We start from the raw sequence: 24,431 nt of genomic DNA on the forward strand, positions 1-24,431 counted from the left end.
TGGACCCAATAATGTATATCAAGCTATCTTAAATACTCTCTCTCACGTACGATCATGTTTTACACATGCAGATTCAAATTTTCATTGACAGAATGAAACAGAATGCGAAGGGAAGAAGAATAATGTAACCGAAGAACAAATGCAATGCAACTGGAGAACAAATGTAGACGGACAGACTTGAATCAAGACCTCCTGCAACGAATGTAGACGGTTCCAAGGGACTCCTCTCAAGATGTCATATAACAGACTTGAACAAATGTAGACGGACAGACTTGAACAAATGTAGACAGTCCCAAGGGATTCCTCTCAACATGCCTATGTAAAGATTACTGCTCCACCTCACAAAGGTACAGAAGGCAACGATACGAAACTCATACTCAGTCCATTCTCTTCATATCTCGACTGACTTACGCATCGGAGGGGCGATGACAACAGCCACGCCGGTGCCCATAGTTTACCGTGTCTGTTTTGCAGGTCGTTAATCGAGCACGCCAGAGGCCGTTTCATCCGCTGGAGGACTAGGTGGGCGGTTGAGGATCCCCTCCTCCGGAGGTGACCAAAAACCGCTTCATCACTCGTGAAGCTTTCAAGTTTAATCTCTCTTTTGATGATTACGCGATTCAAGCTCTCGACAAAACTCAAAGAAATGATAAAGCTGTTCGATTCGACAACAAGTTCTGATAGTCGTTCGATTAGATCATACTAGAAGATTGAATCAAAGATTCACAAATCGAAACGGTGTATAACTACAGAGAATTGTAACGATTTCTTTTGATTTGACAAGAAATAAGGGGGTCTTCCATTTTTGTGAAAAAGTAAGTTTTTGAAAAAAAAGACAATTTCAAGCTCAAAATGTGTTTACGCAAATAATTTTTCTATCAATTTAGATCTTGTTTGATGGATCTCATTATGATCTTTTAAACGATGCAAAAAAAATTTGAAAAAATATTTTTCATTTTCATTATTTTGAGTTTCAAATTACTTTCTTTTTTCAAAAAAAAAAAATTTTAAAAAGTGAAACACCACCTAAGTCCTCACTTGCCGTCATACCCGACCCTACGCGACTTATTTCATCCCATGTTCTCTCTTTTCTCCGCCATGTAATGTATGTGGAGCTTCAGAATCAGAAACGCGTTCTGTTTTCACTGCCTTGTCACACAATCTCAACTCTCACTACAGTTGACTTTAACATGGACACAGAGTACACAGGGGCAGTAAACAACCAAGGAAAGAAAGAAAGAATTGTCAAGGGAGGGAGACATCCAATGGTCTTTTCTTGGTGGGTCCTACCTTGGAGGAGCGAGGGATTCTTCCCCAATTGAACCCCCTTTCTGCCGTAGCCTGAAAAACAATACTCCTAATAAAACCAGCTTTCCAGAAACAAAATTTTGATTGCCAACCGACAATATCACAACCGAGGGTATAAAAAGATCTCTGTCTTTCTCAAATTTGAGAGAACAGCCAGCTAGGTTAAATTCGCGTGGATGGGGTTTTAAGATGGCAACAAACCAAACCAACATACCCTTCACCATCATCTTTGTATAGTCGCTGAGGAGACAGTTCTCATAGAATCTTCACATAAAGAAAGTGAGTCACTTTCTTCTTCCTTTTCCTCTTTCTTTTTCTTCAATTTTATTAAGGTAATTTCTTTTCATTTTGGTTCTTCACAGGATTGGGTTTTCTGGGTTTGGTTTATCAGTGGTGTTTTGGGTTTGAAGAACTAGGGTCAATGTTTTAAAGCGAATTTTGTAGACCTTATTGTCTGGAAATGAGCAAACTGATAGCTCGTTGAGTACCTCAACCCTTGGATCAAAAGGTTGGGTTGTCCTCCAGTAGCACTTCCAATCAAACTATTGTAGCTCCTAATCAACCTATAACTCATCACCCTTCTCTAGAAAATTGTGTTCGGTTTCTTTTCTCTGAAATAGATTTCTGATCGCAGCTTCTAAGGATATTTTCTGTTGATGATGTTTGTGCAACTCGGACTGGTTGGGTTTCTTAACACTGGGGGCGGGGAAGAATTTCTTCTTGAAAATTCCTATTTCTGTTTTTCCTATTCACTTATCTTTTGTGTTTTTTTGTCCTGACCTTTTGCATTTCTAGTTTACTTTTTGGAGATGGAGACTTGAAGATTATAACACAATGGAAGATGCAGCCTTTACGCCTAGTACAATGTTGGAAACATTTTCAGACACTATGGATTTTGATCTTATGGATGATCTCCTACTTGATGGATACTGGTTAGAGACCACTGAGGAATCGAACTTATGGCAGTCTGTTCCGTCTACTTCTGGAACTTTAAGCTTCTCTTCCTTTTGCATACCTACTTCAAACACTAACACGGACCATTTAAATCCAAACCCACATGAGAAAAGCCATCAAAAAGGATTAGAAATATTTGATTTTGGTAGTAACCCACCTATGGTTTACGCCCAAATGGATGAACCTGTTGGAAGCCAAACTCAGAATCAGGCTGCAGCATCTTCAAGTCAATCAGGAAATTTTCTGCTTGAGAGCACCGAAACAAACCGAAGAGTTTGGATTCCACCAAGTGAAGTTCCAAGTCCAAGTTCCTCTGTGAAGAAGAGATTAATGCAGGCGATAGAGTTCCTAAGAGAATCCACAAGTGAAAGAGATGTCCTTATTCAGATATGGGTACCCATAAAGAGAGGAGGGAAACATGTCCTAACCACTAATGACCAACCGTATTCACTAAGTTCCAACTGCAAGAATCTTGCGGATTACAGAGACGTTTCAAGGAGCTATCAGTTTGCTGCTGAGGAGAATTCGAATGACTTTGTTGGGTTGCCAAGCCGCGTTTTCTTGAAGAAATTGCCGGAGTGGACTCCTGATGTTCGGTTCTTTAAGAGAGAGGAGTACCCGCGTGTTAATTATGCTCAGCAGTTCAATGTTAGTGGGACTCTTGCATTTCCTGTTTTTGAACGAGGCAGTGGGACCTGCTTGGGTGTGGTCGAGATTGTGACGACTACTCAGAAAGTCAAGTATCGCCCTGAACTTGAAAATGTCTGCAAAGCTCTTGAGGTACTATTTTCTTGTCTATAGCTAATGGTTCTATCGCGTTCAGAATTTTTCTCCTGTTTAAATTCTAGAAGGCTTAAACAACTAGTATTTGGTTGAAGATAAAGCTTATGCAAAGATAATCTGGATAACGGTGGCTTTCTGTTATTTTTTTAAATAATCCCCTCAGCTTTCAACAGAGTGTTCTTTGTTCTATAATGGTCAATGCATAAGAGACAATTTTGAAAGTTCAGATGGCCCTAAAATTTCCAACATCCCTGTAAATTGTCAGCAACAGAACTTTGGTCCAACGACCTACATAATTTATCTTCAAAAGTGTTTAATGTATTTTTGCACGCCCTCATTTATCATTTTTGGTCTAGAAATGACCTTTTGAAAACTCTGGGAGGTTTCCCTTGTGATTCTGTATCTCTCTTGAGTCTTGAGTGAAGTAGTTTGGTTTATTTACACTTCAACAAAAAGAAGAGCAAAGAAACAAGATGCATTACTGCTTTAGCTTCATTTATCTCTTGTATCCCTTACAACCAAATGCAATCTAAAATCTTTGCGCAACACGGAGTTTTGCATCCTGAAGATCCTATCATTGAAAGAAGGCACTTTGCAGAACGATCTAGAAAACTATTGATACAGTGTACTAGCAACTGTATTCGTTATCTTGTCATGTCTGAATAAGTATTTTCTTCTTTCAGGCTGTTGATTTAAGGAGTTCTGAGATATCTGGTCCTCCCACTGTAAAGGTAGGTTAATATCATCTCAAAAAAACAACTGATTGACTTCTATCATTCAAAATCTGAAACCCTTCTAACATCAGAGGAATGCTACTCTATCAGGCCTGTGATGATTCTTACAAAGCTGCCCTGACAGAGATTCAAGAGGTTTTGAAATCCGCCTGTGACACACATGGACTACCTTTAGCTCAGATGTGGGCCCCCTGCATTCGACAAGGTAAATCAGGGTGCAGACACTCCAGTGAAAACTATGCCCGTTGTGTTTCAACCATCGATTCTGCTTGCTATGTGCGCAATCCAAAAGTTTTGGGCTTTCACGAGGCGTGCTCTGAGCACCACCTTCTTAGAGGGGAAGGCATTGTTGGGAAAGCATTTTTGACGAACCAATCATGTTTTGCCACTGACATCACAGCTCTTAGCAGGATCGAATATCCCCTATCTCACCATGCCAAGTTGTTTGAATTGTGTGCAGCTGTAGCAATTTACCTTCGAAGTATCCATAGTGGATCAGATGATTTTGTATTGGAGTTCTTTCTGCCATCTGAGTGTCGCGATCCTGAAGAACAATGGCATATGCTGAGCTCATTGTCCTCTGCGGTGCAAAAAGTTTGCCGAAGTTTATGTGTTGTCACGGACCATGAGTTAGCGGAAGAAATGGGATTCGCAGATAAAGTAAATGTTTTCCCTTCAGGCAGGAGACTTGATGAAGAAGATGATCGGAAATTGGCATCTCCTGTTTCTAAAGAACCTTCTCAAGAAGAGTTGCCATTGATTTCCAATGTGATGGAGACTAAGCGGATTGGGAAAGAAGCTTCTGGTTTGTTGCAACCAGAAGAAGAGTTCAAGGACACAAGCGATAATGACCGAAAAGAGTTATATCATGGCAAAATGTTTCCAGAGAATAAGCAAATTCATCAAGATTCTGGAACCAAAGGAAGTGCTGTGAGTGGTGGAGAATTTTCTTCTGTTGGCAGAAATTCCCTATTAGGTGTCAGAAAAGCTGGTGAAAAGAGACGAACAAAGACTGAGAAATCTATCGGCTTGCAAGTACTTCGGCCATATTTTTCTGGTAGCCTGAAAGATGCTGCAAAGAGTCTTGGCGGTAGGAATGTTATTTGGTAGCCTTTTATTCAAACTATGTCTGTTATGTTCTGATTTTATGTTTACTTTTCATACTCCAACAAAACAGTAGCTTTTCATTGGGCATTTGCAGCTTAACGGAAAGAACACCACACGAAGGTTTCTCAGAAGTTTCTATAGCTGTGAACCATTCCCATTCTGACAATAAGCCTACAAAACTAGTTTAAGAAAGAAATCGAAGTACACCTGTATATTTCACATTCTTTAAATATTATGAACTCAGCCAACAAAGTTGTGGAGAGCTAAAAACTGTACATGAGTTGTCAGGCATGTAGCTACAGGCCTACAGCAATTAGTTGTATAAGTGATTGCAAAATCCTAGTCTCAGATTCAACATGTCTTCCTATATGTATATGTCATCTCTTTAATACCACCACTTTATAATCATTTTACTTTCAATCTTTCCCATGCTTATCTATTGTCAAACTGTGTCTGCCCTGCATCGGTATTTAAACTCTTTTCTCTGGGTCAAAATTTGCTCAGCTGTCTTCTGTTATTCCCAAGTTCAAACCTTGATTAGACCTGTATGTTGCTTACAACAAAACGTACTTGTAGCTCCTCGGTTCTTGGAGATTTAGGGGGGCCACTGTTTTAGTGGTATTCTGAGAGCAGCCACTTTGTGCATATATTGCCAAAGGTTAGGTCTGTCTCCAATCATCCCCCGCCCATACCCCCAGTGATTGGAGACTAGATGGGTTATGTTATGTTGTTGTTGTTGTTATTTTAAGATTTCATGTAATTAAGCAGATTAGTTCCTTATGCAGTGTGCCCCACCACCTTGAAAAGGATATGCAGGCAGCACGGCATCACCCGGTGGCCCTCTCGAAAGATCAAGAAGGTTGGGCACTCATTAAAGAAACTCCAACGTATAATTGATTCCGTGCAGGGTGTCGAGGGTTCTATTCAACTTAGCTCCTTCTATAGCAAATTCCCAGATCTAAGCTCTCCAAATTTAACTGAGACCAACCCAGTCTCCACATCGAAGATCAGTTGTCAGTTGAAGCCGCTGAACACCCAACCAGATGGCAGCAGCTTATTAAGCCCGTTAACCACTAGTTCAATATCTCCTTCCTCTTCCTGCAGCCACGGCTCTAGTTCAAGTTTTTGCTGTTTCACAGAAGCAAAGCAGCCACCTGTGACTGTCCATGGTTTCGTGGATGATGGAGATGCTTCATTGGAAGAAGAACCCAGTGTAGTGCTAAAAAGAGCACACTTCGATGCAGAAGTACACGACTATGGTCAAGAGGAAACAAAGGCTCTTTTAAAAACTCACAGCCGCCAAGCTTTCAGGGAGCCTCCATTGCCAAACGATAGTAACCGGGTTTTACGAGATGGTGGTAGTGGTTTAAGAGTAAAAGCCACTTTTGGAGAGGAAAAGATCCAGTTCAGCTTCCAACAAAATTGGGGTTTTCGAGATTTGCAGCAACAGATTGTGAGGCGTTTCAATATTGATGAGAACACTAAAGTTAACCTCAAGTATTTGGACGACGACTCTGAATGGGTTCTTTTGACCTGCGATGCTGATCTTGAGGAATGTACCGATTTACACAGGTCGTCTAACAGCTACACAATTAAACTCTCCGTCCATCAGTCTCGTAGTCCAAACCTTAGGAGTTCATTTGGTAGCAGATCTTAGCTTGACGACCTGTTTTTGAGTCGCTTTTATTTGGCGACAACCTGTTTTTGAGTAGCTTTTAATTTGGTAATGACCTTAGCAGGTGTAACAAAGATATACACGTTTCAAAAGTGCAGTTTATTTTGCCCTTATAGAGTTAGTAGCTTGTAAAAAATGGTTGGAATGAGAGGAATTTCTGTCAAAATGGTTGGAATGAGAGGAATTTCTGTCAAAATGGTTGGAATGAGAGGAATTCCTGTCAATGCATTGCACACTAGGAATTTTTTTCAGTGTTTAACAGTAAACTCCACAATATTATTTTTGATCATTGGGTGGGGAGGAGAACTATACTAGTTTTTGAACCTTGGAAATTTGTCCCTCTGATGAAAGACTCGTCTATGAAGCTTTTCAGTGTGAGTAGGTAATGTGAGAAGTACTTTGGATTTTTGAATCCGATATTCGTCATCCAACACTGGTTTTGTCTTCCCTCGATGGGTTCAAAGTTGAACGATCGTTAAAAAGGTTGCTTATGTGGTTACTTAGCTTAATTTTGTTGGGTCTGCATAAAGATGGTGGTGATTCCTGGTAGTGGTACTGAGAACAGATTGACCAGCACACGATTATGTGCAACACGATCACAAATCATTTCACATGTAACACTTGAAAGAGGAGAGCATTTTCTAATAAATGAACAAGATACGCCACAAATTGGCAGCTCAAAATTCCCAGGAAACCCCAGGGCCCAGATAAACCGTATGCATCTCAATCTGCACGCATGTAAGATTGACATGGCGAGCCTTGAAAGGACAATACAACTGAGCCCTAATCTACAGGTTGATAGCCCTAAAGTACAAATTGTCAATACATCTTCAATTCAGTCTGTAACAAAACAAACACAACTTCTTCTTTTTTTGATAACAAAAAACAAACACAACTAGAACATGAAGATAACATCCGTGTTGGATTTTGTTTTCGCTCGTTCTAGTTGGATGGATATCTTCATGCATCTACAGCATTGTCCTCGCTCCACCAACAATTTCCATCTAACCTGTGAATAGGGCAACATCAGTACATGTGGAATGCACACCAAGACAGTGACAACAGAATAAAGGTGCTTAATGAATAAATGTCTATCCACTACACAACTTGTCCACAAAGATGGATGATGACTCTACAAGAGATGGGAAAGTTACATGAATGACATTTACCATTGTAGCAAAGACAATCTATTGCAACTCTTTAAGTAGCCCCCATGGAGTTAGTGTACCTGAGATTCGTTACCATGGATGTGAATACCAACGGACATAGACTTATTGCTTCCGCAAACATCCTCCTCCTTTCATGTCTTCATGTAATTGATTTACCATCACCGCCATCTTCTCCCATCTTTCTTCACTATTTCCGGCCATATCGGCAAGCTCATGGAAGGCATTGCACGTTTTCTCGAAGCGAAGTGCTTCAGGAGTTTGAGACCGCTTGTCATAACTAATCCGAACCCTTGTGTGCCTCCGTCTAACGGCTTTACTCCATCTCGGTAAAATGTACTTGTTTGGTGCCCGATAAATTGCCCTTTGATGGAGCACCACAATTTGATGCCTGCACAATATTCCCCTATACTCAAACAAACAGCAATCACAATTAACTTCATTGGTGTCCTGGTTAAACAACACATTGAAAGTTACACGTTTGTGGCTTTCTCCGGTTGACACATCTTCACCAACAGCATATTCTGAAATGGAAGCACTTTCCTTGCATGAGAATGAATTACAATAAATCTTCCCTATTAACTCTTGCTGGAACTCCTTAAATTTTGCAGTCGTATAAGCACTTTGAAATTGTTTCTCCATCTCATAAGGAGTTATACATGGGAGGCACGAGTTAAAAGAACCGCATTCTTCATTGTATTCATTTTCCACCTTTTTTGCCAAAACATTCTCATATAGTTCCGTAAATTGTTTCAAAGTGGTCTTCGAATTGACATGCCCATCAAAGAAGGTGCGCATGCTTTCATTCCGTTGTGTGGTTGACATTCCTGCCCAGAAAGTATCTTTCACAAAGGCCGGTACCCAACGGTGCCTTTCCTCATACAACCAAAGTAACCATTCATTGCTTTCAAGGTTATATTTCCCAATGAGCATGCCCCAACTTTCTTCGAATTCGCCTTTTGATATGGAATCATAAACAACATTTTGCATGCAAATCTTGATTGATTCATACTGTTTGTACCCTTTCAATTTTTCTGGCAGCTTTTTCATGATATGTGATAAGCACCACCTATGCCGTGCACTAGGGAAAACCATCTCTGTAGCATTTTTCAAGGCTCTGTCCTCAGCTGTAATCATTGCACCGGGAGAACACCCAGATATGCTTGCAAGCCAAGTCTCAAATAGCCAAGAAAATGTCCTTGTATCTTCACTTGAGATCAGTGCACACCCTAGCAATGCCTGTTGCCCATGATGGTTCACCCCTATGAATGGAGCGAATGGCAGGACGTACTTGTTAGTCAAGGATGTTGTGTCAAATGCAACTACATCACCAAACTCTTTGAACGCCGCCCTACTCCTTGCATCTACCCAGAACACATTCCTTAGTTGAGCATCATCACCAAAATCCATACTGTAAAAGAAAGCAGAGTTATCAAGTTTCATCTTCAGAAAGTAACTCTGCATCGCGGCAGCATCTCCTGGCCGGAACTGTAAATACTTCACAGTGCTGGTGTAATCTCTACAATCCTTCTCTAGAAAACGCAAGTGCTCATGTCCACCTATCTCAAGCCCAAATGGATTGGAACTCTTGTTTACTCTGGTACCATCTATATCGTCCTTTTCAAGCATTCTTTTCACTGATAGTTGGGAAGTCCTGTGGCATCTGTAAAATCTGACTTTGTCCGGAGTCAATCCATGGTTATGATCAAGTATCATGGAGTTCACCATCCACTTTCCATCGGGGCATAGAACAACACTAAGCTTAGCTTTGCAATCCGTTTTTGATTGTGGTCGCAATTTAAGGGGGTTGCTTGATCTGATCCTATGCTTTCCCATGTGACTACAAGCGATAGTCACATACCTTAACTTCCCATCACTTCCTTTCTTAGAGGTTCTTATAGAAACGCCAAAACCCTTTTCCTGACCATACATTTTGTAGAATCCCACAAGTTCATTGACGGAATCAAACAACATTCCAACCTTAGGATCTTCTACCTTTTCTATTGCATTAATGGCTGTCTCTGTCTCATCCAAAACACGAACTTCCGTGGCATCCACAATTCTTTTGTCCATGTCAATGTCAATGTTAACTTTGTTGTCCTCCATGCTTAGAGAACTACTTGATGCTTCTTCTTCCATGCCTCTGCAATATAACAAACATAACTTCCTTTTTATTCATTAGAAAAATCGAGTGTAACTCAATACTTTAAATTACTGTGTCAAACGAAAAGATATTGTAGTTTACTCATAACCACTTAACCAGCATAATTCCTAGCTTTTCAGCACCTAATAGCCACATGGAAACATTACAATATACTTCTTGTGCCATAGCATGAGGTAATGGTTGAGGCTTGATGACACAAAACCACACATGTTCTTGTGTATTTCTTCCTAGGAAAGTAAACCTGTGCGTGTGTTTCTGGATTGTTATGCCCACACCATGCCCATTGTTTAAGAAATGTTCAAGGCAGATAGAACTTTGTACGGCTCTGAAGAAAAAAAATATCAGGCCTTGCCTTAAGAGCTTCAGGACAATAACTAACAAAGAAAACCTATGTAGAGAAGCTCCAAGAAGCTGACACCACAAGAAGTAGAACAAACCCAGTGATATTTGAATTTCAGAATCTACCACTCATTATCTCAAAATGTACCACTCTTTATTCTGAGAGTCAGATATCAGAAGAAGCAACAAAAATGGAGTACAAAGTACGATCTTTTTAAACAAGCCTTGCAACATTGTCGAATAGATAACTCCACGAAGAATCACAAACAAATCCGTGAATAATTTCCATTCTATGCATTTAAAGAAAACTTGGAATGATTTTGTAGTTTCCCCAAGCAAACTGGACAATAATTTCCCAATTTGGTTGATTGGAGCTAAGTCACACATCACATTACAAAAATGTTATTTTTTTCCCTGGTAAGTTAATTTTATTAACCAAAAAAATGTTACTAAATAACTTCCACAATTTAGATGGGAGAACCCCAGAGCTGAAATGGTAAGTATCCATTCCACAAGCCATGGTTCTCTCGATTCTCAAGAAACAAACAGGAAAAAAAAATCGGAGGATATATAACAACAAATGCGTCGAAAAAAGATATTGAACACCACGGAAACAAAACAATCGGAACCCTAATTCCACCACCCAACCTCAAGTTTCCACCAGCCATTGGAATATAAGCTATATATGGATACACGTACCTGTGATTAGAAATATGAGAGAAGGAATACTTGGCTTTTACAGGCTCGAGTCGGAACAACGAATACAAGAGAAGAGAGAGTAATATAAGAGAGGAGAGAGTATTGGTCTGGTCTGGTCTCAGTGATCAAAGACACAACCGGGAAATCGATAAACCGGACCCGCAGGCTTCTCAATTCAGAGGTACTCGGTACTTTCTGTAATATTTTCGGTGCAGCAAGTTGTGCACCAGTGTTCACGTGGGTGGGCTCCCCTCACTGCGCCAAATTGCAATACTAGTTAATTCACAACGCATCGAGGGTAAGTCTGTTAAAGTTGATGAGTTTGCTCTACATACAAATGAACATGATTTAATATTTCAATTCTTGTTTTTTGGAGTCAAATTGTAAGAAAGTAATATTTTTCTAATTTCGGCGTGGATGACTTGCTTTTGAACGAATCAAAAAAAATAAGTTAAAATATACATAAGCTAGTCCGAACACCCTTAACCATCGAACCAAAGTAATCAATCACAACTTTAAATGTGAGCGGCTAACAAACACTCACCTGGCAGATGAAAGAAAGAAAGAAAAAACTCAAAGGAACTAGTAGTATTTATGTGAATGAATATGGGATATGTGTATGTTCCAATAGGAAAGGGGAAAAAAAAACCTATATATGCGCGCAAGTGTGTATGGTACTGACATTGTTGTTTAGTGTATGATTTTTTATTTATTTATTTGTAATACAGGGTGTTTTGAGTTAGCGCGCAACTTGGACTAATCCCTATAGCCTCTCCCATAGTCGTTTCACACGCTTATGCATGGGGTATGGTGGCCCTAAGAGTTTTTTGACAAGGAGAATTGAAACTGAAACCTTAGAATGGAGCAAATCTTTAAATTTCCAGACCAAGGACCACTTAACCAACTCCTTGGAGTTTGTTAAGTGTATGCTTGTTTGGTACGAACATTGTTTTTTTCCTATCTGTGCTACTGGTTGTCAACTTTACTATTGTTATTAGTGCTCACATTGTTATTAAACAGTAATGCTACACACACAGCATTTATGCACAGATTTGTTGTGAGGTTCACTACGGGTCCCACACAAATAATCCGAGTCGTTCATTAAATATAAAACATTTTTTCAAGGGCCTCCGCGAAAAATCAGCTTAATTTGATACCTATAAGTGCTTGATTTAATTATCTAACGTTTCATTATCTTGAAATTCGAATGAAAAGTTAAATGATTGAATCGAGCATCTGTAAGTATCGGATTGAGCTGATTTTTCGCGGAGGCCCTTGAAAAAATGTTTTACATTTAATGAACGGCTCGGATTATTTGTGTGGGACCCGTAGTGGGCCCCACAACAAAATCTGTGCATAAATGCTGTGTGTGTAGCATTACTGGTTATTAAATGTATGATACTAGGATCCGGAGGTATTATAGTCCGCACAATGTTGTTAGTTGTGAGTGAATATGCGTGGACGTGTATGCGTGCAAGTGTGTATAGTCACAGATACGAAAGCCTAGAGCTTCGGTTATGTTGATAGTTTTGAGCTCACCATAACCCACAATTAAACCAAATCTAATCAGTTTACTATGTAGTATGTACTGCCTTTGCTTCTTGATAGTTAAGTAATGATTTTCACGTAAGATAAGAAACGATTTTTGCGTAAGAGACGGTTACGGAATTAATGAATAGATAGTATTCTTTTTTCATGATTTGTATAAAGAAGCAGCATGCTAGATTAAAAGGAAGTTAGTACTGTAGTAAAATTTAGTAGTAATATACTTTTTGTTTCACAACAGTACCAACTTTTGCTACAGCTTAATTATAATTTCACAACTATGGTAAACATGTTTGTTTGCTTTTACTAAAATTTAAAATTGAGAATTTGAAGCAGAATCTGAAACTGAAATCTATATCAACAGTTATTGCAAACGCACCCTTTGTCAGATAACAAACGCCAGATAGAATCACAGACAAATCTGTGAATAATTTCCCTTCTATCTGTGAATAATTTCCCTTCTATGCATTTAAAACAACTGGGTTAAATGACACATACAGTCAAGAACTTGGGTGCCTTGCATGCCCCCCCAAAAAACCCACATTAGTAGTGGGGCACAAATTATGAAGCTCATTCTAAAAAAGTTAATGCTAGAGACACATCGGTGTGGCACACCTCAGCTACACCCCTCTCACATACCCCATCTATATGTGAGAGGGGTGTGGCTGATGTATGCCACACCTGATGTGCCCCTAGCACCTCTCAAAAACTTCTAAAAAATGCGTGAGAAGATTTTAATGGATCCACATATTTATTGGCAATGCAAGCTTCATTTATCATAGGCAAGAGAATACGGGTTTCCTGACTGTTACTAATACAACAGAAGAAAGCAAGATAAAAAGGTCCGCACACATGCTCGAGAAAACCAAAAATTAAAAACTTCTCAAATCGTCACATAACGCGAAAAGAACAACACTCGGCCTCAATTGGTCAACTCCATAATGGCAGAAACTATGTCTCCATCAGCGGCCTTGAGAGCCCTGACAGCCTTTGGCCTAGATACTCCAGCCTGGGTCATCACCAATTCGATGTCCTTGGGCTCCACCCCTGTCTCGTCAACATCTTCATCATCTTGAGCCATGGCAGAAGACTCCGGCTTGGAAATCACATGACTCAAATCAGGAGCCTTGAATTGCTCTGCAGCCTGACTCTGTAGTTGCGAGCTCAAGTCTTCTATCTTTGCTTCTCCAAATATAACATATGTGTCTGATGCTGGGCTCTTGAATACATCGGGTTTTGAGATGACAAACAGGATCTAGTTGGAAATATTTGACAATGCCATAGAATAAGGAACAACATAAGATAACATCCACTAAAGAAAAAGGTTTCACATTCAAACACGGCAGAGAACTAACATTCTTGCTCTTCTTGACCGTAACACGGCTGACACCAGGGATTGGTTTCATACCCAGCTTCAACATTGCTTTGCGACTCTTCTTTTCGCTCCTGCTTTGCTTTGACCTACTGCTTGCATCTCCACCTTGTTCTCCTGCGATGCAAGAATAAGGTCAAAAAAGGAAAATCATTGTTTAATTCATGGAACAGCTTGTAGCACAGGCACATAACTTGAAGAAAAAGATTTTTTCTGATAAATAAACTGTCGCCCATGGTAAAATTTTCTTTAAGCTATCATTAGCAACTTTCTTCTGCAATCATTACTATTAATTCTGATAAAAAAAAATCATTACTATTAATTTAGAATTAAACAAAGAAAATGGGGCATTATAAGCTAATGAAGCTGATTCCAACGAGGCACGCAAACGAGGCACGCAAACAAATGACGATCAAGAAAAATTACAACGAAAAGATATTTTTGTTTTATTTGAATTTTTTCAATATCGGTTCATATTTTAAAACTTTTTCGATTCATCTTGTCGAGACTAACAATTAACCCTAAAAATTACAACAAAAAGGCTAAACAAAAAGTTACGAAAAATAAAAAACATCGAAATAAGTTTAGAAGAACGCAGCCTAAGTTTCGTATTGGTATCCACCAAGGTGACTTAGTATCTTTATCTTTTGTCTACGAAGAATTGAGTGTTATGTGGAGTCCACATCTTTGGTCCATGGCTCTGTTTGTAGGCTTTCTAAACTATTACCGATGTCGTTCAAATGAAAATGAAAGACAGTGAAGGAAACATAATAACTTATAAATTACTTTTGAAGGAGTTTTGTATTGTTTGTAAGATTAGTTTACAAGAAAACAAGAAAATAAGTTTACAAGAATGGAGACTGAGTAAAATTCTGCTAACCACCATTTTCTTATAAATTGAAACTACAGAGAGCATTTTCATGGTTTTTAAAAAATTCCTCCATTTCTCTTGCCTGCAGATGGGTGAAGAGTGAGCCTTGATGCGCCTTCAGCCTAGGCGAACTATGGGCAGGAGAAGCATTATATATGAGATCTATAATGTCTGTGGGAAGAGAGAGAATAGCTAGCCCACCATATTCTCTTGGAACTTGAAATCAGAGACAGCCAAAAGAAAGGATTCATAAGGTAGAACAAAAATTTCTAAAAGCCCTAAAAAACCTGGTGGGTATGTATACACCAATACGAAAAACCACAAGACAAGGCTGCGATGCTTGTAACCCATGAGGTAAGCTTCCACTTGCAAGCATGTAGCATCATAGAGCAACTAACCTTTTTCCTCTTTTTCTAAAACATTTTGGATGACTCGCAAATAACATACACATTGATGTAGTTGCATGTGTCATGAGATCAAGGGAAGGGGCAAAAGAACGGAAACATGATGCAAACAAGAACAAGGGTTGAATTCAGTTCACACCTTCAGCCTCGTCATCGTCCTTGTCATCATCATCGTCGTCGTCGTCGTCCTCCTCGTCGTCTTCAACCACAGGGTCATCAGGCTGCAACAATGGAAAGGAATAACCGAAACATAAACTCTTAAACATGGTTAGAATAGTGAAGCACTACTATTATCCCAATAATGAACGCGATAGAATTGAATAAGTGATCAGCAAACCAAGCATAAGAATTAAAAAAAGTGACGAGGAAAGCACAAGAAACGATGCTTCCAAGCAGAGGAAAGCACAAGAAACGATGCATCCAAGCAGCCCACAGAGACATTAAAGAAAATTTAGGTGTGAGGAGAGAAATCGACACTCGACAACTTATTAAACCCTCAGCCAGGTGATAGAACCTGTTCCATAAAAAATCTGCTTCACAATTAAAAGAGAAATTTACTAAATCAAACTTGCTTGCCAAATCCTTCCAAACTTTTAAAATAATTCCCTTCAAATGCAACGCAAGCAAGAGTAAAAGAACTTTTCCGTTGTCAAATTAACCAAAGTCAACAAATGGTATCAAATCCACCACCCGGATCTTTTGTTTACCCTAAAAGCTGAGACTATCTGACTTTACACACGGTTAAAGCATGAGTAAAGCCAACACCAAGAACTAATGAAACTATTGGTCTGAATTAAACTTGTCACCAAAGAATTTATAAGGAAAACAAATTAAATCCTCACAATAAAGCTTAGCTAAAAAAGTCATCAGATTCAACAGAATTAACTCGAAACAACTAAGCCAAGTAAATAAACAGTATTCGGTAAAGTCTGAATCTATTTCATTATACCAGAAAATCTACAATTAAAACATCCAGGTCTCCCCATTTTCCTTCTATTTTCTTGGCCTTCGATTTGTAGGCAACTAAACATACAGCCAAAATAACCAAAACCAAGGAACAGATCTGTAATCAAGAGATACTTAAGTGATTCTCAAGAGGTAAACAAAGCAAGCACCGTCCGAGAGAGAGAGAGAGAGAGAGAGAGAGAGAGAGAGAGATTATACGTTAATCTTCTGCTGGTCCAGATGGGCAGCGAGCAGCTCTTCCTGAGTCTGTGCAGTCATGACTCTTCACTCTAGAGAGAGAACGATGAAATGCAAAACCCTAAAAGCACAAAAAATGGGAAGACGAACAAAATTGGGTACTACTTAATTTCCCAAACTAACTAGTTCCCCTGGAGGGACAAGTGGGGTCTAGTCACCCCACCCACTTTGATTTTCCATCAAAACATTTGATACGGAGTAATTTGTAATCAAATTTTGCTATTTTGATTATACGAAAAAGTGCTCTTTTCTTTTTGAAATTTGATAGCGTTAGGAATGAAACTATCATGCATTATTTTACAAATATAACAAATTTTTTGAAACCAATTATTAGGCAAAAATAAATTATTTTTACATATCGATTTTATAATTAACCTCCTAATTTATTTATTTTTGGACTTTTCAATAGAAAAAATATAGTTGCATATGAATCTTATTTTTGATTTCACTAATCAAAATTCCTAGCTCCAGAGTTAATTTGCACAACATTAAAAATAAATAAAAATTGGGTAAAAAATAAAAATCAAGGACACCATCTCATCAATGCCTTGCTATCACTTAACAACCTTTATTTGAAAATCCATTCAATGGAACCCCCTCATCTATGAATCATCACAAAAGGAGAGCAAATTTATCGAAAATGGGGGGGGGGGGGGGGGAGGAGGAGGAGGAGGAGGGCAATGATTGGAGCATCAAAACCCCTAACATAGTGAAGATTATCCCATTGCTTCCCATACCAATCATAATTTTGGAGTTGAACAACTTTGTCTCAATGCTGATAGGCAATCGATTTTAAACAAATTTTGTTAATATTGCATGTATTCATGGGTTTTAACTTAAATAAGCTTCTTGGTTTGGATTACCATGCATTAGGTTTCCAATACATTGCTGAACATGAAAAATAATTGGGAATACGTTGTTGGTGGACAATTGCATGTTATTGAGATGACATGGAGCAATTTTAGTAAATTACGTCAATAAAATAATTCCTATTGTGAGGTTCCCCTTATTTATTATATAGGACCAAAATTGTGTTTCAAAATTCTTTTTCATAGAATTTTTGCTACCATATGCGTTCACCTATTGATAAATGGCTTGTTCAATCGGTTTTGGGTCAAATAGGAAGAAGCAGAGCAGCAGAAGATTCGACCTCTCGAAAGTGCCTACTCCTAATGCCACCCATCGTATCCATTATTGGCAAAAGAACCGAAAAGAGAGGACACAGAGAAAAATGTACAAAAGCTAAAAGCTGATCCTCTATCAATTGGACAACTACTATAGACGTTGGACCCATGTGGAATACGATAGAAATGCAGATATCATAAAATTACTAAGGTTGTCTATCCATCAAGAACTTTCTTGCATGTACACTAAGAAATTTAAGAAAATAAATTAGTGACATTGATCACAACCAGCACGTTACAACAAGGGCTTCTATCAAGAAACAAGTGCATACAGCAATCTGCTCCTTATATCCTTTGCTTAGGACCTTTTATTTCCTTGGAAGAATACTATCAAGCCAAGGTATGACCAAAAAAGACCAGCTTAAAGACACTGAGGTCCACACTGCAGGATTAGCTCCACACCATCTTCCCCCGCAAAAGTAGCTGGCTTTTCCACGAAAGAGAAAAGTGTTAATAGTCGAATATGCACGAACAAAGCCAAAGAGCGGAAACAATGATCTTACATAAGGGACCTAATAGGAATGTTGTTACAGCCGGCTAGCTTCCAAGTCAGCTTCAGCGTTCAGCTATACTATAAACAACAAACAATCACAACCTTCAAAAAGGTGCAATGAAGAGGGAATATCAACTTGTGCCATCCCAGATATCAAGATAATCATTTTTCTGGGGTTGCAAACTCAATGTGCTCCCTTGACCCCAGCCTTTCTGCACCCGCTTGAGTGTTTTCAATGCTATGCCACTGCCATCGTCTCTGTCCATGGTTAAGGGAAATACACGTGATGTCAGCAAGTTCCAAGAAATGAAAACAAGGTGCTGTATAAATAGAGCAATATAACTAACAAAGCACAACTATGATGCCAAGAAGGCTCTTGACAGTTAAGTCTAACAAATCAGAAACAAGTTTAATTGGATGGTCCCCATCCACCTTATGTCGTAGAGGTTGATACCACTTTATGATCATCACCAGTTGGTTCTATTGCCCTAATGAGGGAAAGAGGAAACCAGTCTTAGATTGGTACATGAAGATTTAGTCAAGGTGGTGCAACCAGTCGGTGAAATATCTCCTAATTTGAGCAACAGATTTCTCATACAGATGGGTCAGATCATCTTACTTTGTATCATGCATGAGGGAATTCTAAATGAAGACCAACCTTAAAAGCAAATTAGCTATTCTCAGATTGAGGCCTATTTTGGCTTGATAATCTTGGAGGATTGTTCTTTTTGTCTTGCTCAATTTTTTTCTGTATTTGTTAAATTTGCGTCAATGTTTTTGTTGATTATTGGTTCGTCTTGAGAAAAATCTAAATAGTACAAAATTATGTTCAAAACTAATACTTTTTTTTAAGTAAAGACAAAAAATAATCGCAAAACAGACTATGTAAAGGGAAAAAAAGAAAAGTAAAAGACAAAAGAACTTTTTCGTAGCCATACCTGTGCACTATGGCTTGCCAATCACTTCCACCATACTTTCCTCGTTTCGCACAAGATAACTCCCTCTTGTTCTGGTAAACCTTATTTGTCACATTACCATGTGAAGCCATCTCCAACATCCTTTCTGCCAGTTCATCTGCCTCATGCTTAATTCCCCTTTTACCTAAACCATCAATCACTGGCATGAATGATGCAGGATCAAACCCATATCTTTTGTGGACCATCTTTTTCAGGATATCAGTAGCACCTTCCAAATTTTCCTCCTTACAAAGTCTGTTGATGAGATCTTTGTAGAGGAAGCTCTCTATATCAAAACATCTGTCTAATGAAGCTTCCAAGAGAGCCTTGGCTTCCAGGATTTCCCCTCCAGCGAGCAGCTCATTGAACATCAGACTGTAAAGCGATACTTTGTGGCCACATGTAGTGAGAGCAATATCAAAAACCTCCCGTGCTATTCCAAACTCACCTGTCTTGCAAGAAGCTTTTATTAAAAAACCAAAGGAAGACATATTAGGGGAAACACCCTTCTGTAACATTTCATCTAAGATGTAAATTGCGTCTTCTGGTCTCCCCGCTTCGCATAAACAGCTAATCATACTATTGTAAGTGAAAACATCAGGAGAAACTCCTCTTTCCCTCATCTCATCCATTAGCCCATACATTTCAAATATCTGATTTTTACTTCCCAACCCAACAATTAAAGAGTTATAAGTTTGTAAGCTCTTGTTAAAACCTTTTCTTTCCATGTCCCTGAGAACCCGGAATGCTGAGGACACCTTTCCAATTTTGCAGAAACTATGGATAAAAGTATCATAAACAATTGAGTCAGGGCACAAGTTCCTCTCTGTCATCTCAGCAAACTTCCTTTTAGCTTCATCAAGCCTTCCAGCATTGCATAATCCATTAATTACAGTTGAATATGTGATCAAGTCAGGCATGCACTCCTTCCATTTACTATTGTCATCCAATAGATCGATAAATGAGTTGTCTCGATCACCAAGAGCAGCACTCCCGTGATCCCACATTTCACTCACAATTCCCACTGCTTTGTCCACCTTCCCACATTTGCATAGACCATCAATCACGATATTACAGGTCACAGTATCCACGCCATAACCTTTCTCTTTCATCTTTTGCAGGAGACTCTCCGATTCTGATAATTTCTCCTCTTTCCACAGACTGCGCAGCAAGATGTTGCAAGTGTAACTGTTTGGCCAACAGTTACTCTTCACCATCTCACTCAGAACATTATTGGCTTCCAGTACCTTCCCTTTTGTGCAATATGCATGGAGTAGGGTGCTATAAGTAACCGTATCAGGGGGAACCTGATTACGTTTCATTGAATACAACATCAGTCTCGCATCAGTGAGCATTCCTTTCTTGCACAGTCCATCCATCACGATGTTATACGAGTAAACATTTAGCCCTATGCCTGTTTCTGCCATCTCCTTAAGGACCGATTGTGCCTCTACCACTTTCCCATTTCCCAACAAACCCATCAACCATATATTATAGCTCTCCACCTTTGCGAAAGCACCATTTATTTTCATCGACTCAACTAGGGTCTTTGCTTCCTCCAACATCCCTTTCTTGCAAAATCCCTCCAGCATAAGATTGTACGTAATTATATTAGGCCGAGGCAAACCCAACTCGTCATCTAGTTGCATGTCTCCGAAAATTCTAGACGCTTCAATGATCTTTCCCGCGCTACAAAGAGCTGAAATCCTTGAATTGAAAGTCACAACATCTGGGAGTAGATCATCCTTTCCCATTCTCTCCACCAATTTCTCAGCTTCATCAGTCTTACCTTCCTTACAAAAAGTTGAAATCAAAGTATTGTATATCACAGCATTAGGAGAAAGACCCATATTTTTCAATACATCCAGAAGCTCCAAACCTGTGCTAGCAAGCCCGGCTCTGCAATATCCTCGGATCAAAATTCCAAAACTAAACTCATTAGGCTGACAACCTTTGTCGCGCATTTTATCAAACAGCTTCCGGGCATCTTCCAAACGACCACAATCACAAAGGCCACCAATCAGAAGATTGAAAGTATAAGTCTCTGGCGAATGGCCTGCAGTGATCAGATCGCCGTACAACCACGAGATGTAACCCACAGAATTCTCCCGAAGGCAGGACTCCATAAGGAAATTGTACAAAGACAGAGAGGGAGGATTAGCAGGGAAATGAGTTCGGATTGATCGGAAATGAGAAATGGCCTGAGTTAAATGACCAGAGTCTGCCAAGATTCGAACAGTGGTGGCTAGAGAAGGGTGGGAAGTGTGGAGGGGAAGAGAGAGGAGGAGTTGGCGAAAGGCATCGATTTCGGGGAACATTTTAGCACGAAGTAGGATTCGGGTGATGAAGGGAACAAATTGATGGAAGTGAGAGAAGGAATTGGAAGGGTTGGGAGAGGAGATGATCCGTTTAAAAAGCTGCCATGCTAATTTGGGGTTGCTAGAGTTGTTGAACAGAGCTTTGGCGAGTTTTTTCGTAGTCTGGTCCATGCAAGCAAGCCAACAATGGCTATCAGTTTGGGACGAAAATGACGATGATGATATGGCGGGAGGGAGTTTCGATTTGTCTATTTATGCTACTCCATTTAATACTACTGTGGAGTACTAGTTATTCATGGTTTTCAGTCGTAACTAACCATATTTATTGCATTGCAGGGGAAATTACTTCCCCCCGGTTTCATTGAAGGGGCAAAATGAAATGCAATACTCCATGACCATGAGCACTGCAAACAAACAAACAAACAAATACGACAGGTGAGGTGATACCCATAAGCTGCATGCATTATATAACATGGGTTTGGAAGATGCCCGGAAGCTGTTTGTGGTCACAATGTTATAATGCCCACAATCACAAAGTTCACTTGCCTCTGGTGAACCCGGAAGACAAATGGAACCAACTATTCTGTTTTCATCTCAATACAACAGTGTAATATCCAGAACTAATGTCAGGGAACCAACAGAAAAGAAACACCACCCGGCTCCTTGTTCACCAGTTTGTTAACTTCAAACTTGAAAGTACTTACATTAGCATAATTTTCACTTGTACGAGTACTGCAACATTTTCGTTGCATATTCAAGCATCCCAAGTGGTAGGTAGGGAACAGGAACACTTGAAAGTGCAAAATAACAAAAGAAATAGCTAAGGCTTACTACAAAGAACATAATCCAAATTATTAATCATTGACAACTTTTATTCACTTAAGATTGCCACGCTTTATACGGTTTCCTTCGAAAACTAATCCTAATATTGTCACGGAACATTACTTGTCACTGTCCACTACTTAACATTCATGAATAGGATTGAGTGTACTCTACCTTATTTCCTGATAGCTACAAATCCATAGTGACCGAGCAGTAAAAGAACTATACTTGCTCCACAGCTCCTGTGACACATTCATGCAGGGAGAGAGGTCTTGATCTACTACTCAAATTACAAACACCTGGTTCCGTCCCTACTTTTCAGAATTTTTTGTAGTCCAGCATTTGTTGAGCTAAGAAAATCAAAAAAAATCAAAAAGTTCTACACGTATGACCTTCAAAATAACGAAATGAGAACAGGAAGACATTTAGAAATTAGCCAAAAAAATTGTTTATAAAAAAATGCATTTTGTATTATCTAAATTTTTTCGGTTTGTCAAAACGTAACCGAAATCAAAATCAAGCCCTGGGCCAAATGAAATCGTTGGTCAGTTTCTGTGTTTCACAAATGAAGACGTAAGCCTTTCGAAGCCCTAAATCAAGAAAGCCCTAAATCAATCTCCCAGAAAAACGCACAAAAAAATCTGGTTCGAAGCCCTAAATCGAACTACAAAAAATCCCTAATTTTTTGGTGCGGGACTCGGCCCAGAGACATAAAAGCTGTACACACCACAAAGGTAGCAAATCTCTTGTACTAGAGGGAGATGAAGAGAGAGAGTAAAACCCTAATTTCGAATCGGCAAAAAAAGCCCCAATTTCTGTTAAACTCGGCAAAACCCGTTTTTGCTGCTTGACCCGCGTGTTATGTTTTTAAGTGGCCTTTTAACTGTGGCCATTGGATTAAATCCAACGGCTATCCATCGCGTCCCGCACCAGCGCCTCCAAACGGGATCCCGGAAATGGCATCATTAGTACGGATACGAAGCTATTTGTTGTGTGTACAATATTTCTCAATGTTATTCTACGTTCTTTTATGTTATTTTATTACTACAAAAAACAGACACAATTGTGTCCGAAATTGTATTTTAAAGTAATTTTCCTAATTTTTGTTTTTAGTAAATTTTTTCTTGAAGTCGTGAATAAATCTTGACGCTTGGATAGAACAATCTCAAATATCATATTAGCAAGAATTAAAATACAAAGAGATTTTCGCTTGTTCAGACATAGCCTTTGCGACGAATATAAGGGCATAGGGGCATCAATCAATCTTCTTACGCTTAAAGCCTAAAGGTAAACAAGACAGCTTCAGTGCATACGAAAATTTTTTTTTTTTTTTTTGGAGGCCTATTTTGTTGCAAAATAAATTTGGTTCAGCATAAGGGCCCAATACAGTCATTAGATGAGATTACTTTGTCAGCGAAGTTCTTAGGGATGCGGGCATATCAAGACAATCAAAGTTTGGTTCTCCCATTTTCTGTTTTCCTCCCTCTAAGGTCATCCACAGTGGTATAATCAAAAGCAAATTATTTTTAAAGTTAACAATATTGGTGTAAAAAATGGCTGACAATGGTATAATCAAACTTAGCAATATTCTTAGAAATAATCAAATTTTGAGCTTTGGATAACCAAAACTAACAATCTTTTTCAATAATCAAAATTTGTGGATCAAACACCATATAAGTTAATTGGTTCCAAAATTGTTTACACGCATGTTTCAAATGGTATTTTCTTCTTCGGCTACTCTATATCTCATTCTCTTTACCCACAAACTGTTTTTCTTTCTTTCCCTCCAAAAGTGAAGCTCGTATCTTTCGATCATCTACAATTCAACTCGTTGTCGCTGGATTAAGGTATTTCACTTTTTTTTTTCTGTTTCTATTTTATTCTTTTTTTCGTTCCTCTCCTTGTGGTTGAGTACATGAAGAATCTTGCATTCTTTTCCAAATTCCAGAGCACATCTGATATATTTTTTTTTTTAGTACATGATTTTTTTTCCAAATTCATAATATAAGGGATGAAAGTCACCAAATGTAATGGAGAGAAGTGATCAATAGTGGAAAACATAAGGGAGAGAGAGAGAGAGAGAGAGAGAGAGAGAGAGAGAGAGAGAGAGAGAGAGAGAGAGAGAGAGAGAGAGAGAGAGAGAGATTGTAGTGGACCCCTTATTTTGGTTATGGACTAGAAGTGACCATTGTGGACCTCAACATTGTTAAGCTTAGCAACCTCTTAAATGGATAATCAAAAGCTGATGTGTCAACTTCTGGTTATCTATTTTTAATTATACCACTGTGGATGGCCTAAGAAGATAACCACATTGTTAAATTAAGAAGCGCAACT

The 24,431-nt window shown here is 39.0% G+C and overlaps 5 protein-coding genes across 13 annotated transcripts in view; 1 reads left to right on the forward strand and 4 right to left on the reverse strand.

Annotated features, from left to right (window-relative positions):
* Positions 1 to 24,431, reverse strand: part of LOC131307759 (SEC1 family transport protein SLY1) — an 83,669-nt gene that overhangs the window by 36,390 nt on the left and 22,848 nt on the right. The window lies entirely within an intron of this gene.
* On the forward strand, positions 1,097 to 6,785 carry LOC131307756 (protein NLP2). Of its 7 annotated transcripts, none has more exons than XR_009194226.1 (6): positions 1,097 to 1,587; positions 2,104 to 3,042; positions 3,729 to 3,776; positions 3,870 to 4,869; positions 5,672 to 6,682; positions 6,713 to 6,785. XR_009194226.1 is itself a non-coding variant. In XM_058334427.1 (6 exons), exons 3-6 carry the CDS (start codon positions 2,143 to 2,145, stop codon positions 6,541 to 6,543), a joined length of 2,820 nt encoding a protein of 939 aa, XP_058190410.1. In that variant the 5' UTR covers positions 1,097 to 1,587; positions 1,671 to 1,816; positions 1,943 to 2,142; the 3' UTR covers positions 6,544 to 6,785. The 7 variants fall into 7 exon arrangements, 6 of the variants coding, with proteins under 6 accessions (XP_058190410.1, XP_058190415.1, XP_058190414.1 ...); XM_058334427.1 differs by adding an exon at positions 1,671 to 1,816 and having other exon boundaries at positions 1,943 to 3,042; positions 5,672 to 6,785; XM_058334432.1 differs by adding an exon at positions 1,671 to 1,816 and having other exon boundaries at positions 5,672 to 6,785.
* On the reverse strand, positions 7,177 to 11,191 carry LOC131307758 (protein FAR-RED IMPAIRED RESPONSE 1-like). Of its 2 annotated transcripts, none has more exons than XM_058334434.1 (3): positions 10,930 to 11,191; positions 7,790 to 9,870; positions 7,177 to 7,570 (listed from the first exon to the last, which is right to left on the reverse strand). In XM_058334434.1, exon 2 carries the CDS (start codon positions 9,864 to 9,866, stop codon positions 7,833 to 7,835), a length of 2,034 nt encoding a protein of 677 aa, XP_058190417.1. In that variant the 5' UTR covers positions 9,867 to 9,870; positions 10,930 to 11,191; the 3' UTR covers positions 7,177 to 7,570; positions 7,790 to 7,832. The 2 variants fall into 2 exon arrangements, with proteins under 2 accessions (XP_058190417.1, XP_058190418.1); XM_058334435.1 differs by lacking the exon at positions 10,930 to 11,191 and adding an exon at positions 10,038 to 10,604.
* Positions 13,225 to 16,518, reverse strand: LOC131307764 (nascent polypeptide-associated complex subunit alpha-like protein 1). The gene is made up of 4 exons (XM_058334444.1): positions 16,286 to 16,518; positions 15,261 to 15,342; positions 13,830 to 13,963; positions 13,225 to 13,729 (listed from the first exon to the last, which is right to left on the reverse strand). Exons 1-4 carry the CDS (start codon positions 16,343 to 16,345, stop codon positions 13,397 to 13,399), a joined length of 609 nt encoding a protein of 202 aa, XP_058190427.1. The 5' UTR covers positions 16,346 to 16,518; the 3' UTR covers positions 13,225 to 13,396.
* LOC131307757 (pentatricopeptide repeat-containing protein At2g17140) lies at positions 17,628 to 21,911 on the reverse strand. Of its 2 annotated transcripts, XR_009194227.1 has the most exons (3): positions 18,940 to 21,911; positions 18,012 to 18,259; positions 17,628 to 17,935 (listed from the first exon to the last, which is right to left on the reverse strand). XR_009194227.1 is itself a non-coding variant. In XM_058334433.1 (2 exons), exons 1-2 carry the CDS (start codon positions 21,444 to 21,446, stop codon positions 18,133 to 18,135), a joined length of 2,634 nt encoding a protein of 877 aa, XP_058190416.1. In that variant the 5' UTR covers positions 21,447 to 21,911; the 3' UTR covers positions 17,628 to 18,132. The 2 variants fall into 2 exon arrangements, 1 of the variants encoding a protein (XP_058190416.1); XM_058334433.1 differs by having other exon boundaries at positions 17,628 to 18,259.

The sequence above is a fragment of the Rhododendron vialii genome, chromosome 11a (genome assembly GCF_030253575.1).
Source record: "Rhododendron vialii isolate Sample 1 chromosome 11a, ASM3025357v1".
Lineage (NCBI taxonomy): Eukaryota > Viridiplantae > Streptophyta > Magnoliopsida > Ericales > Ericaceae > Rhododendron > Rhododendron vialii.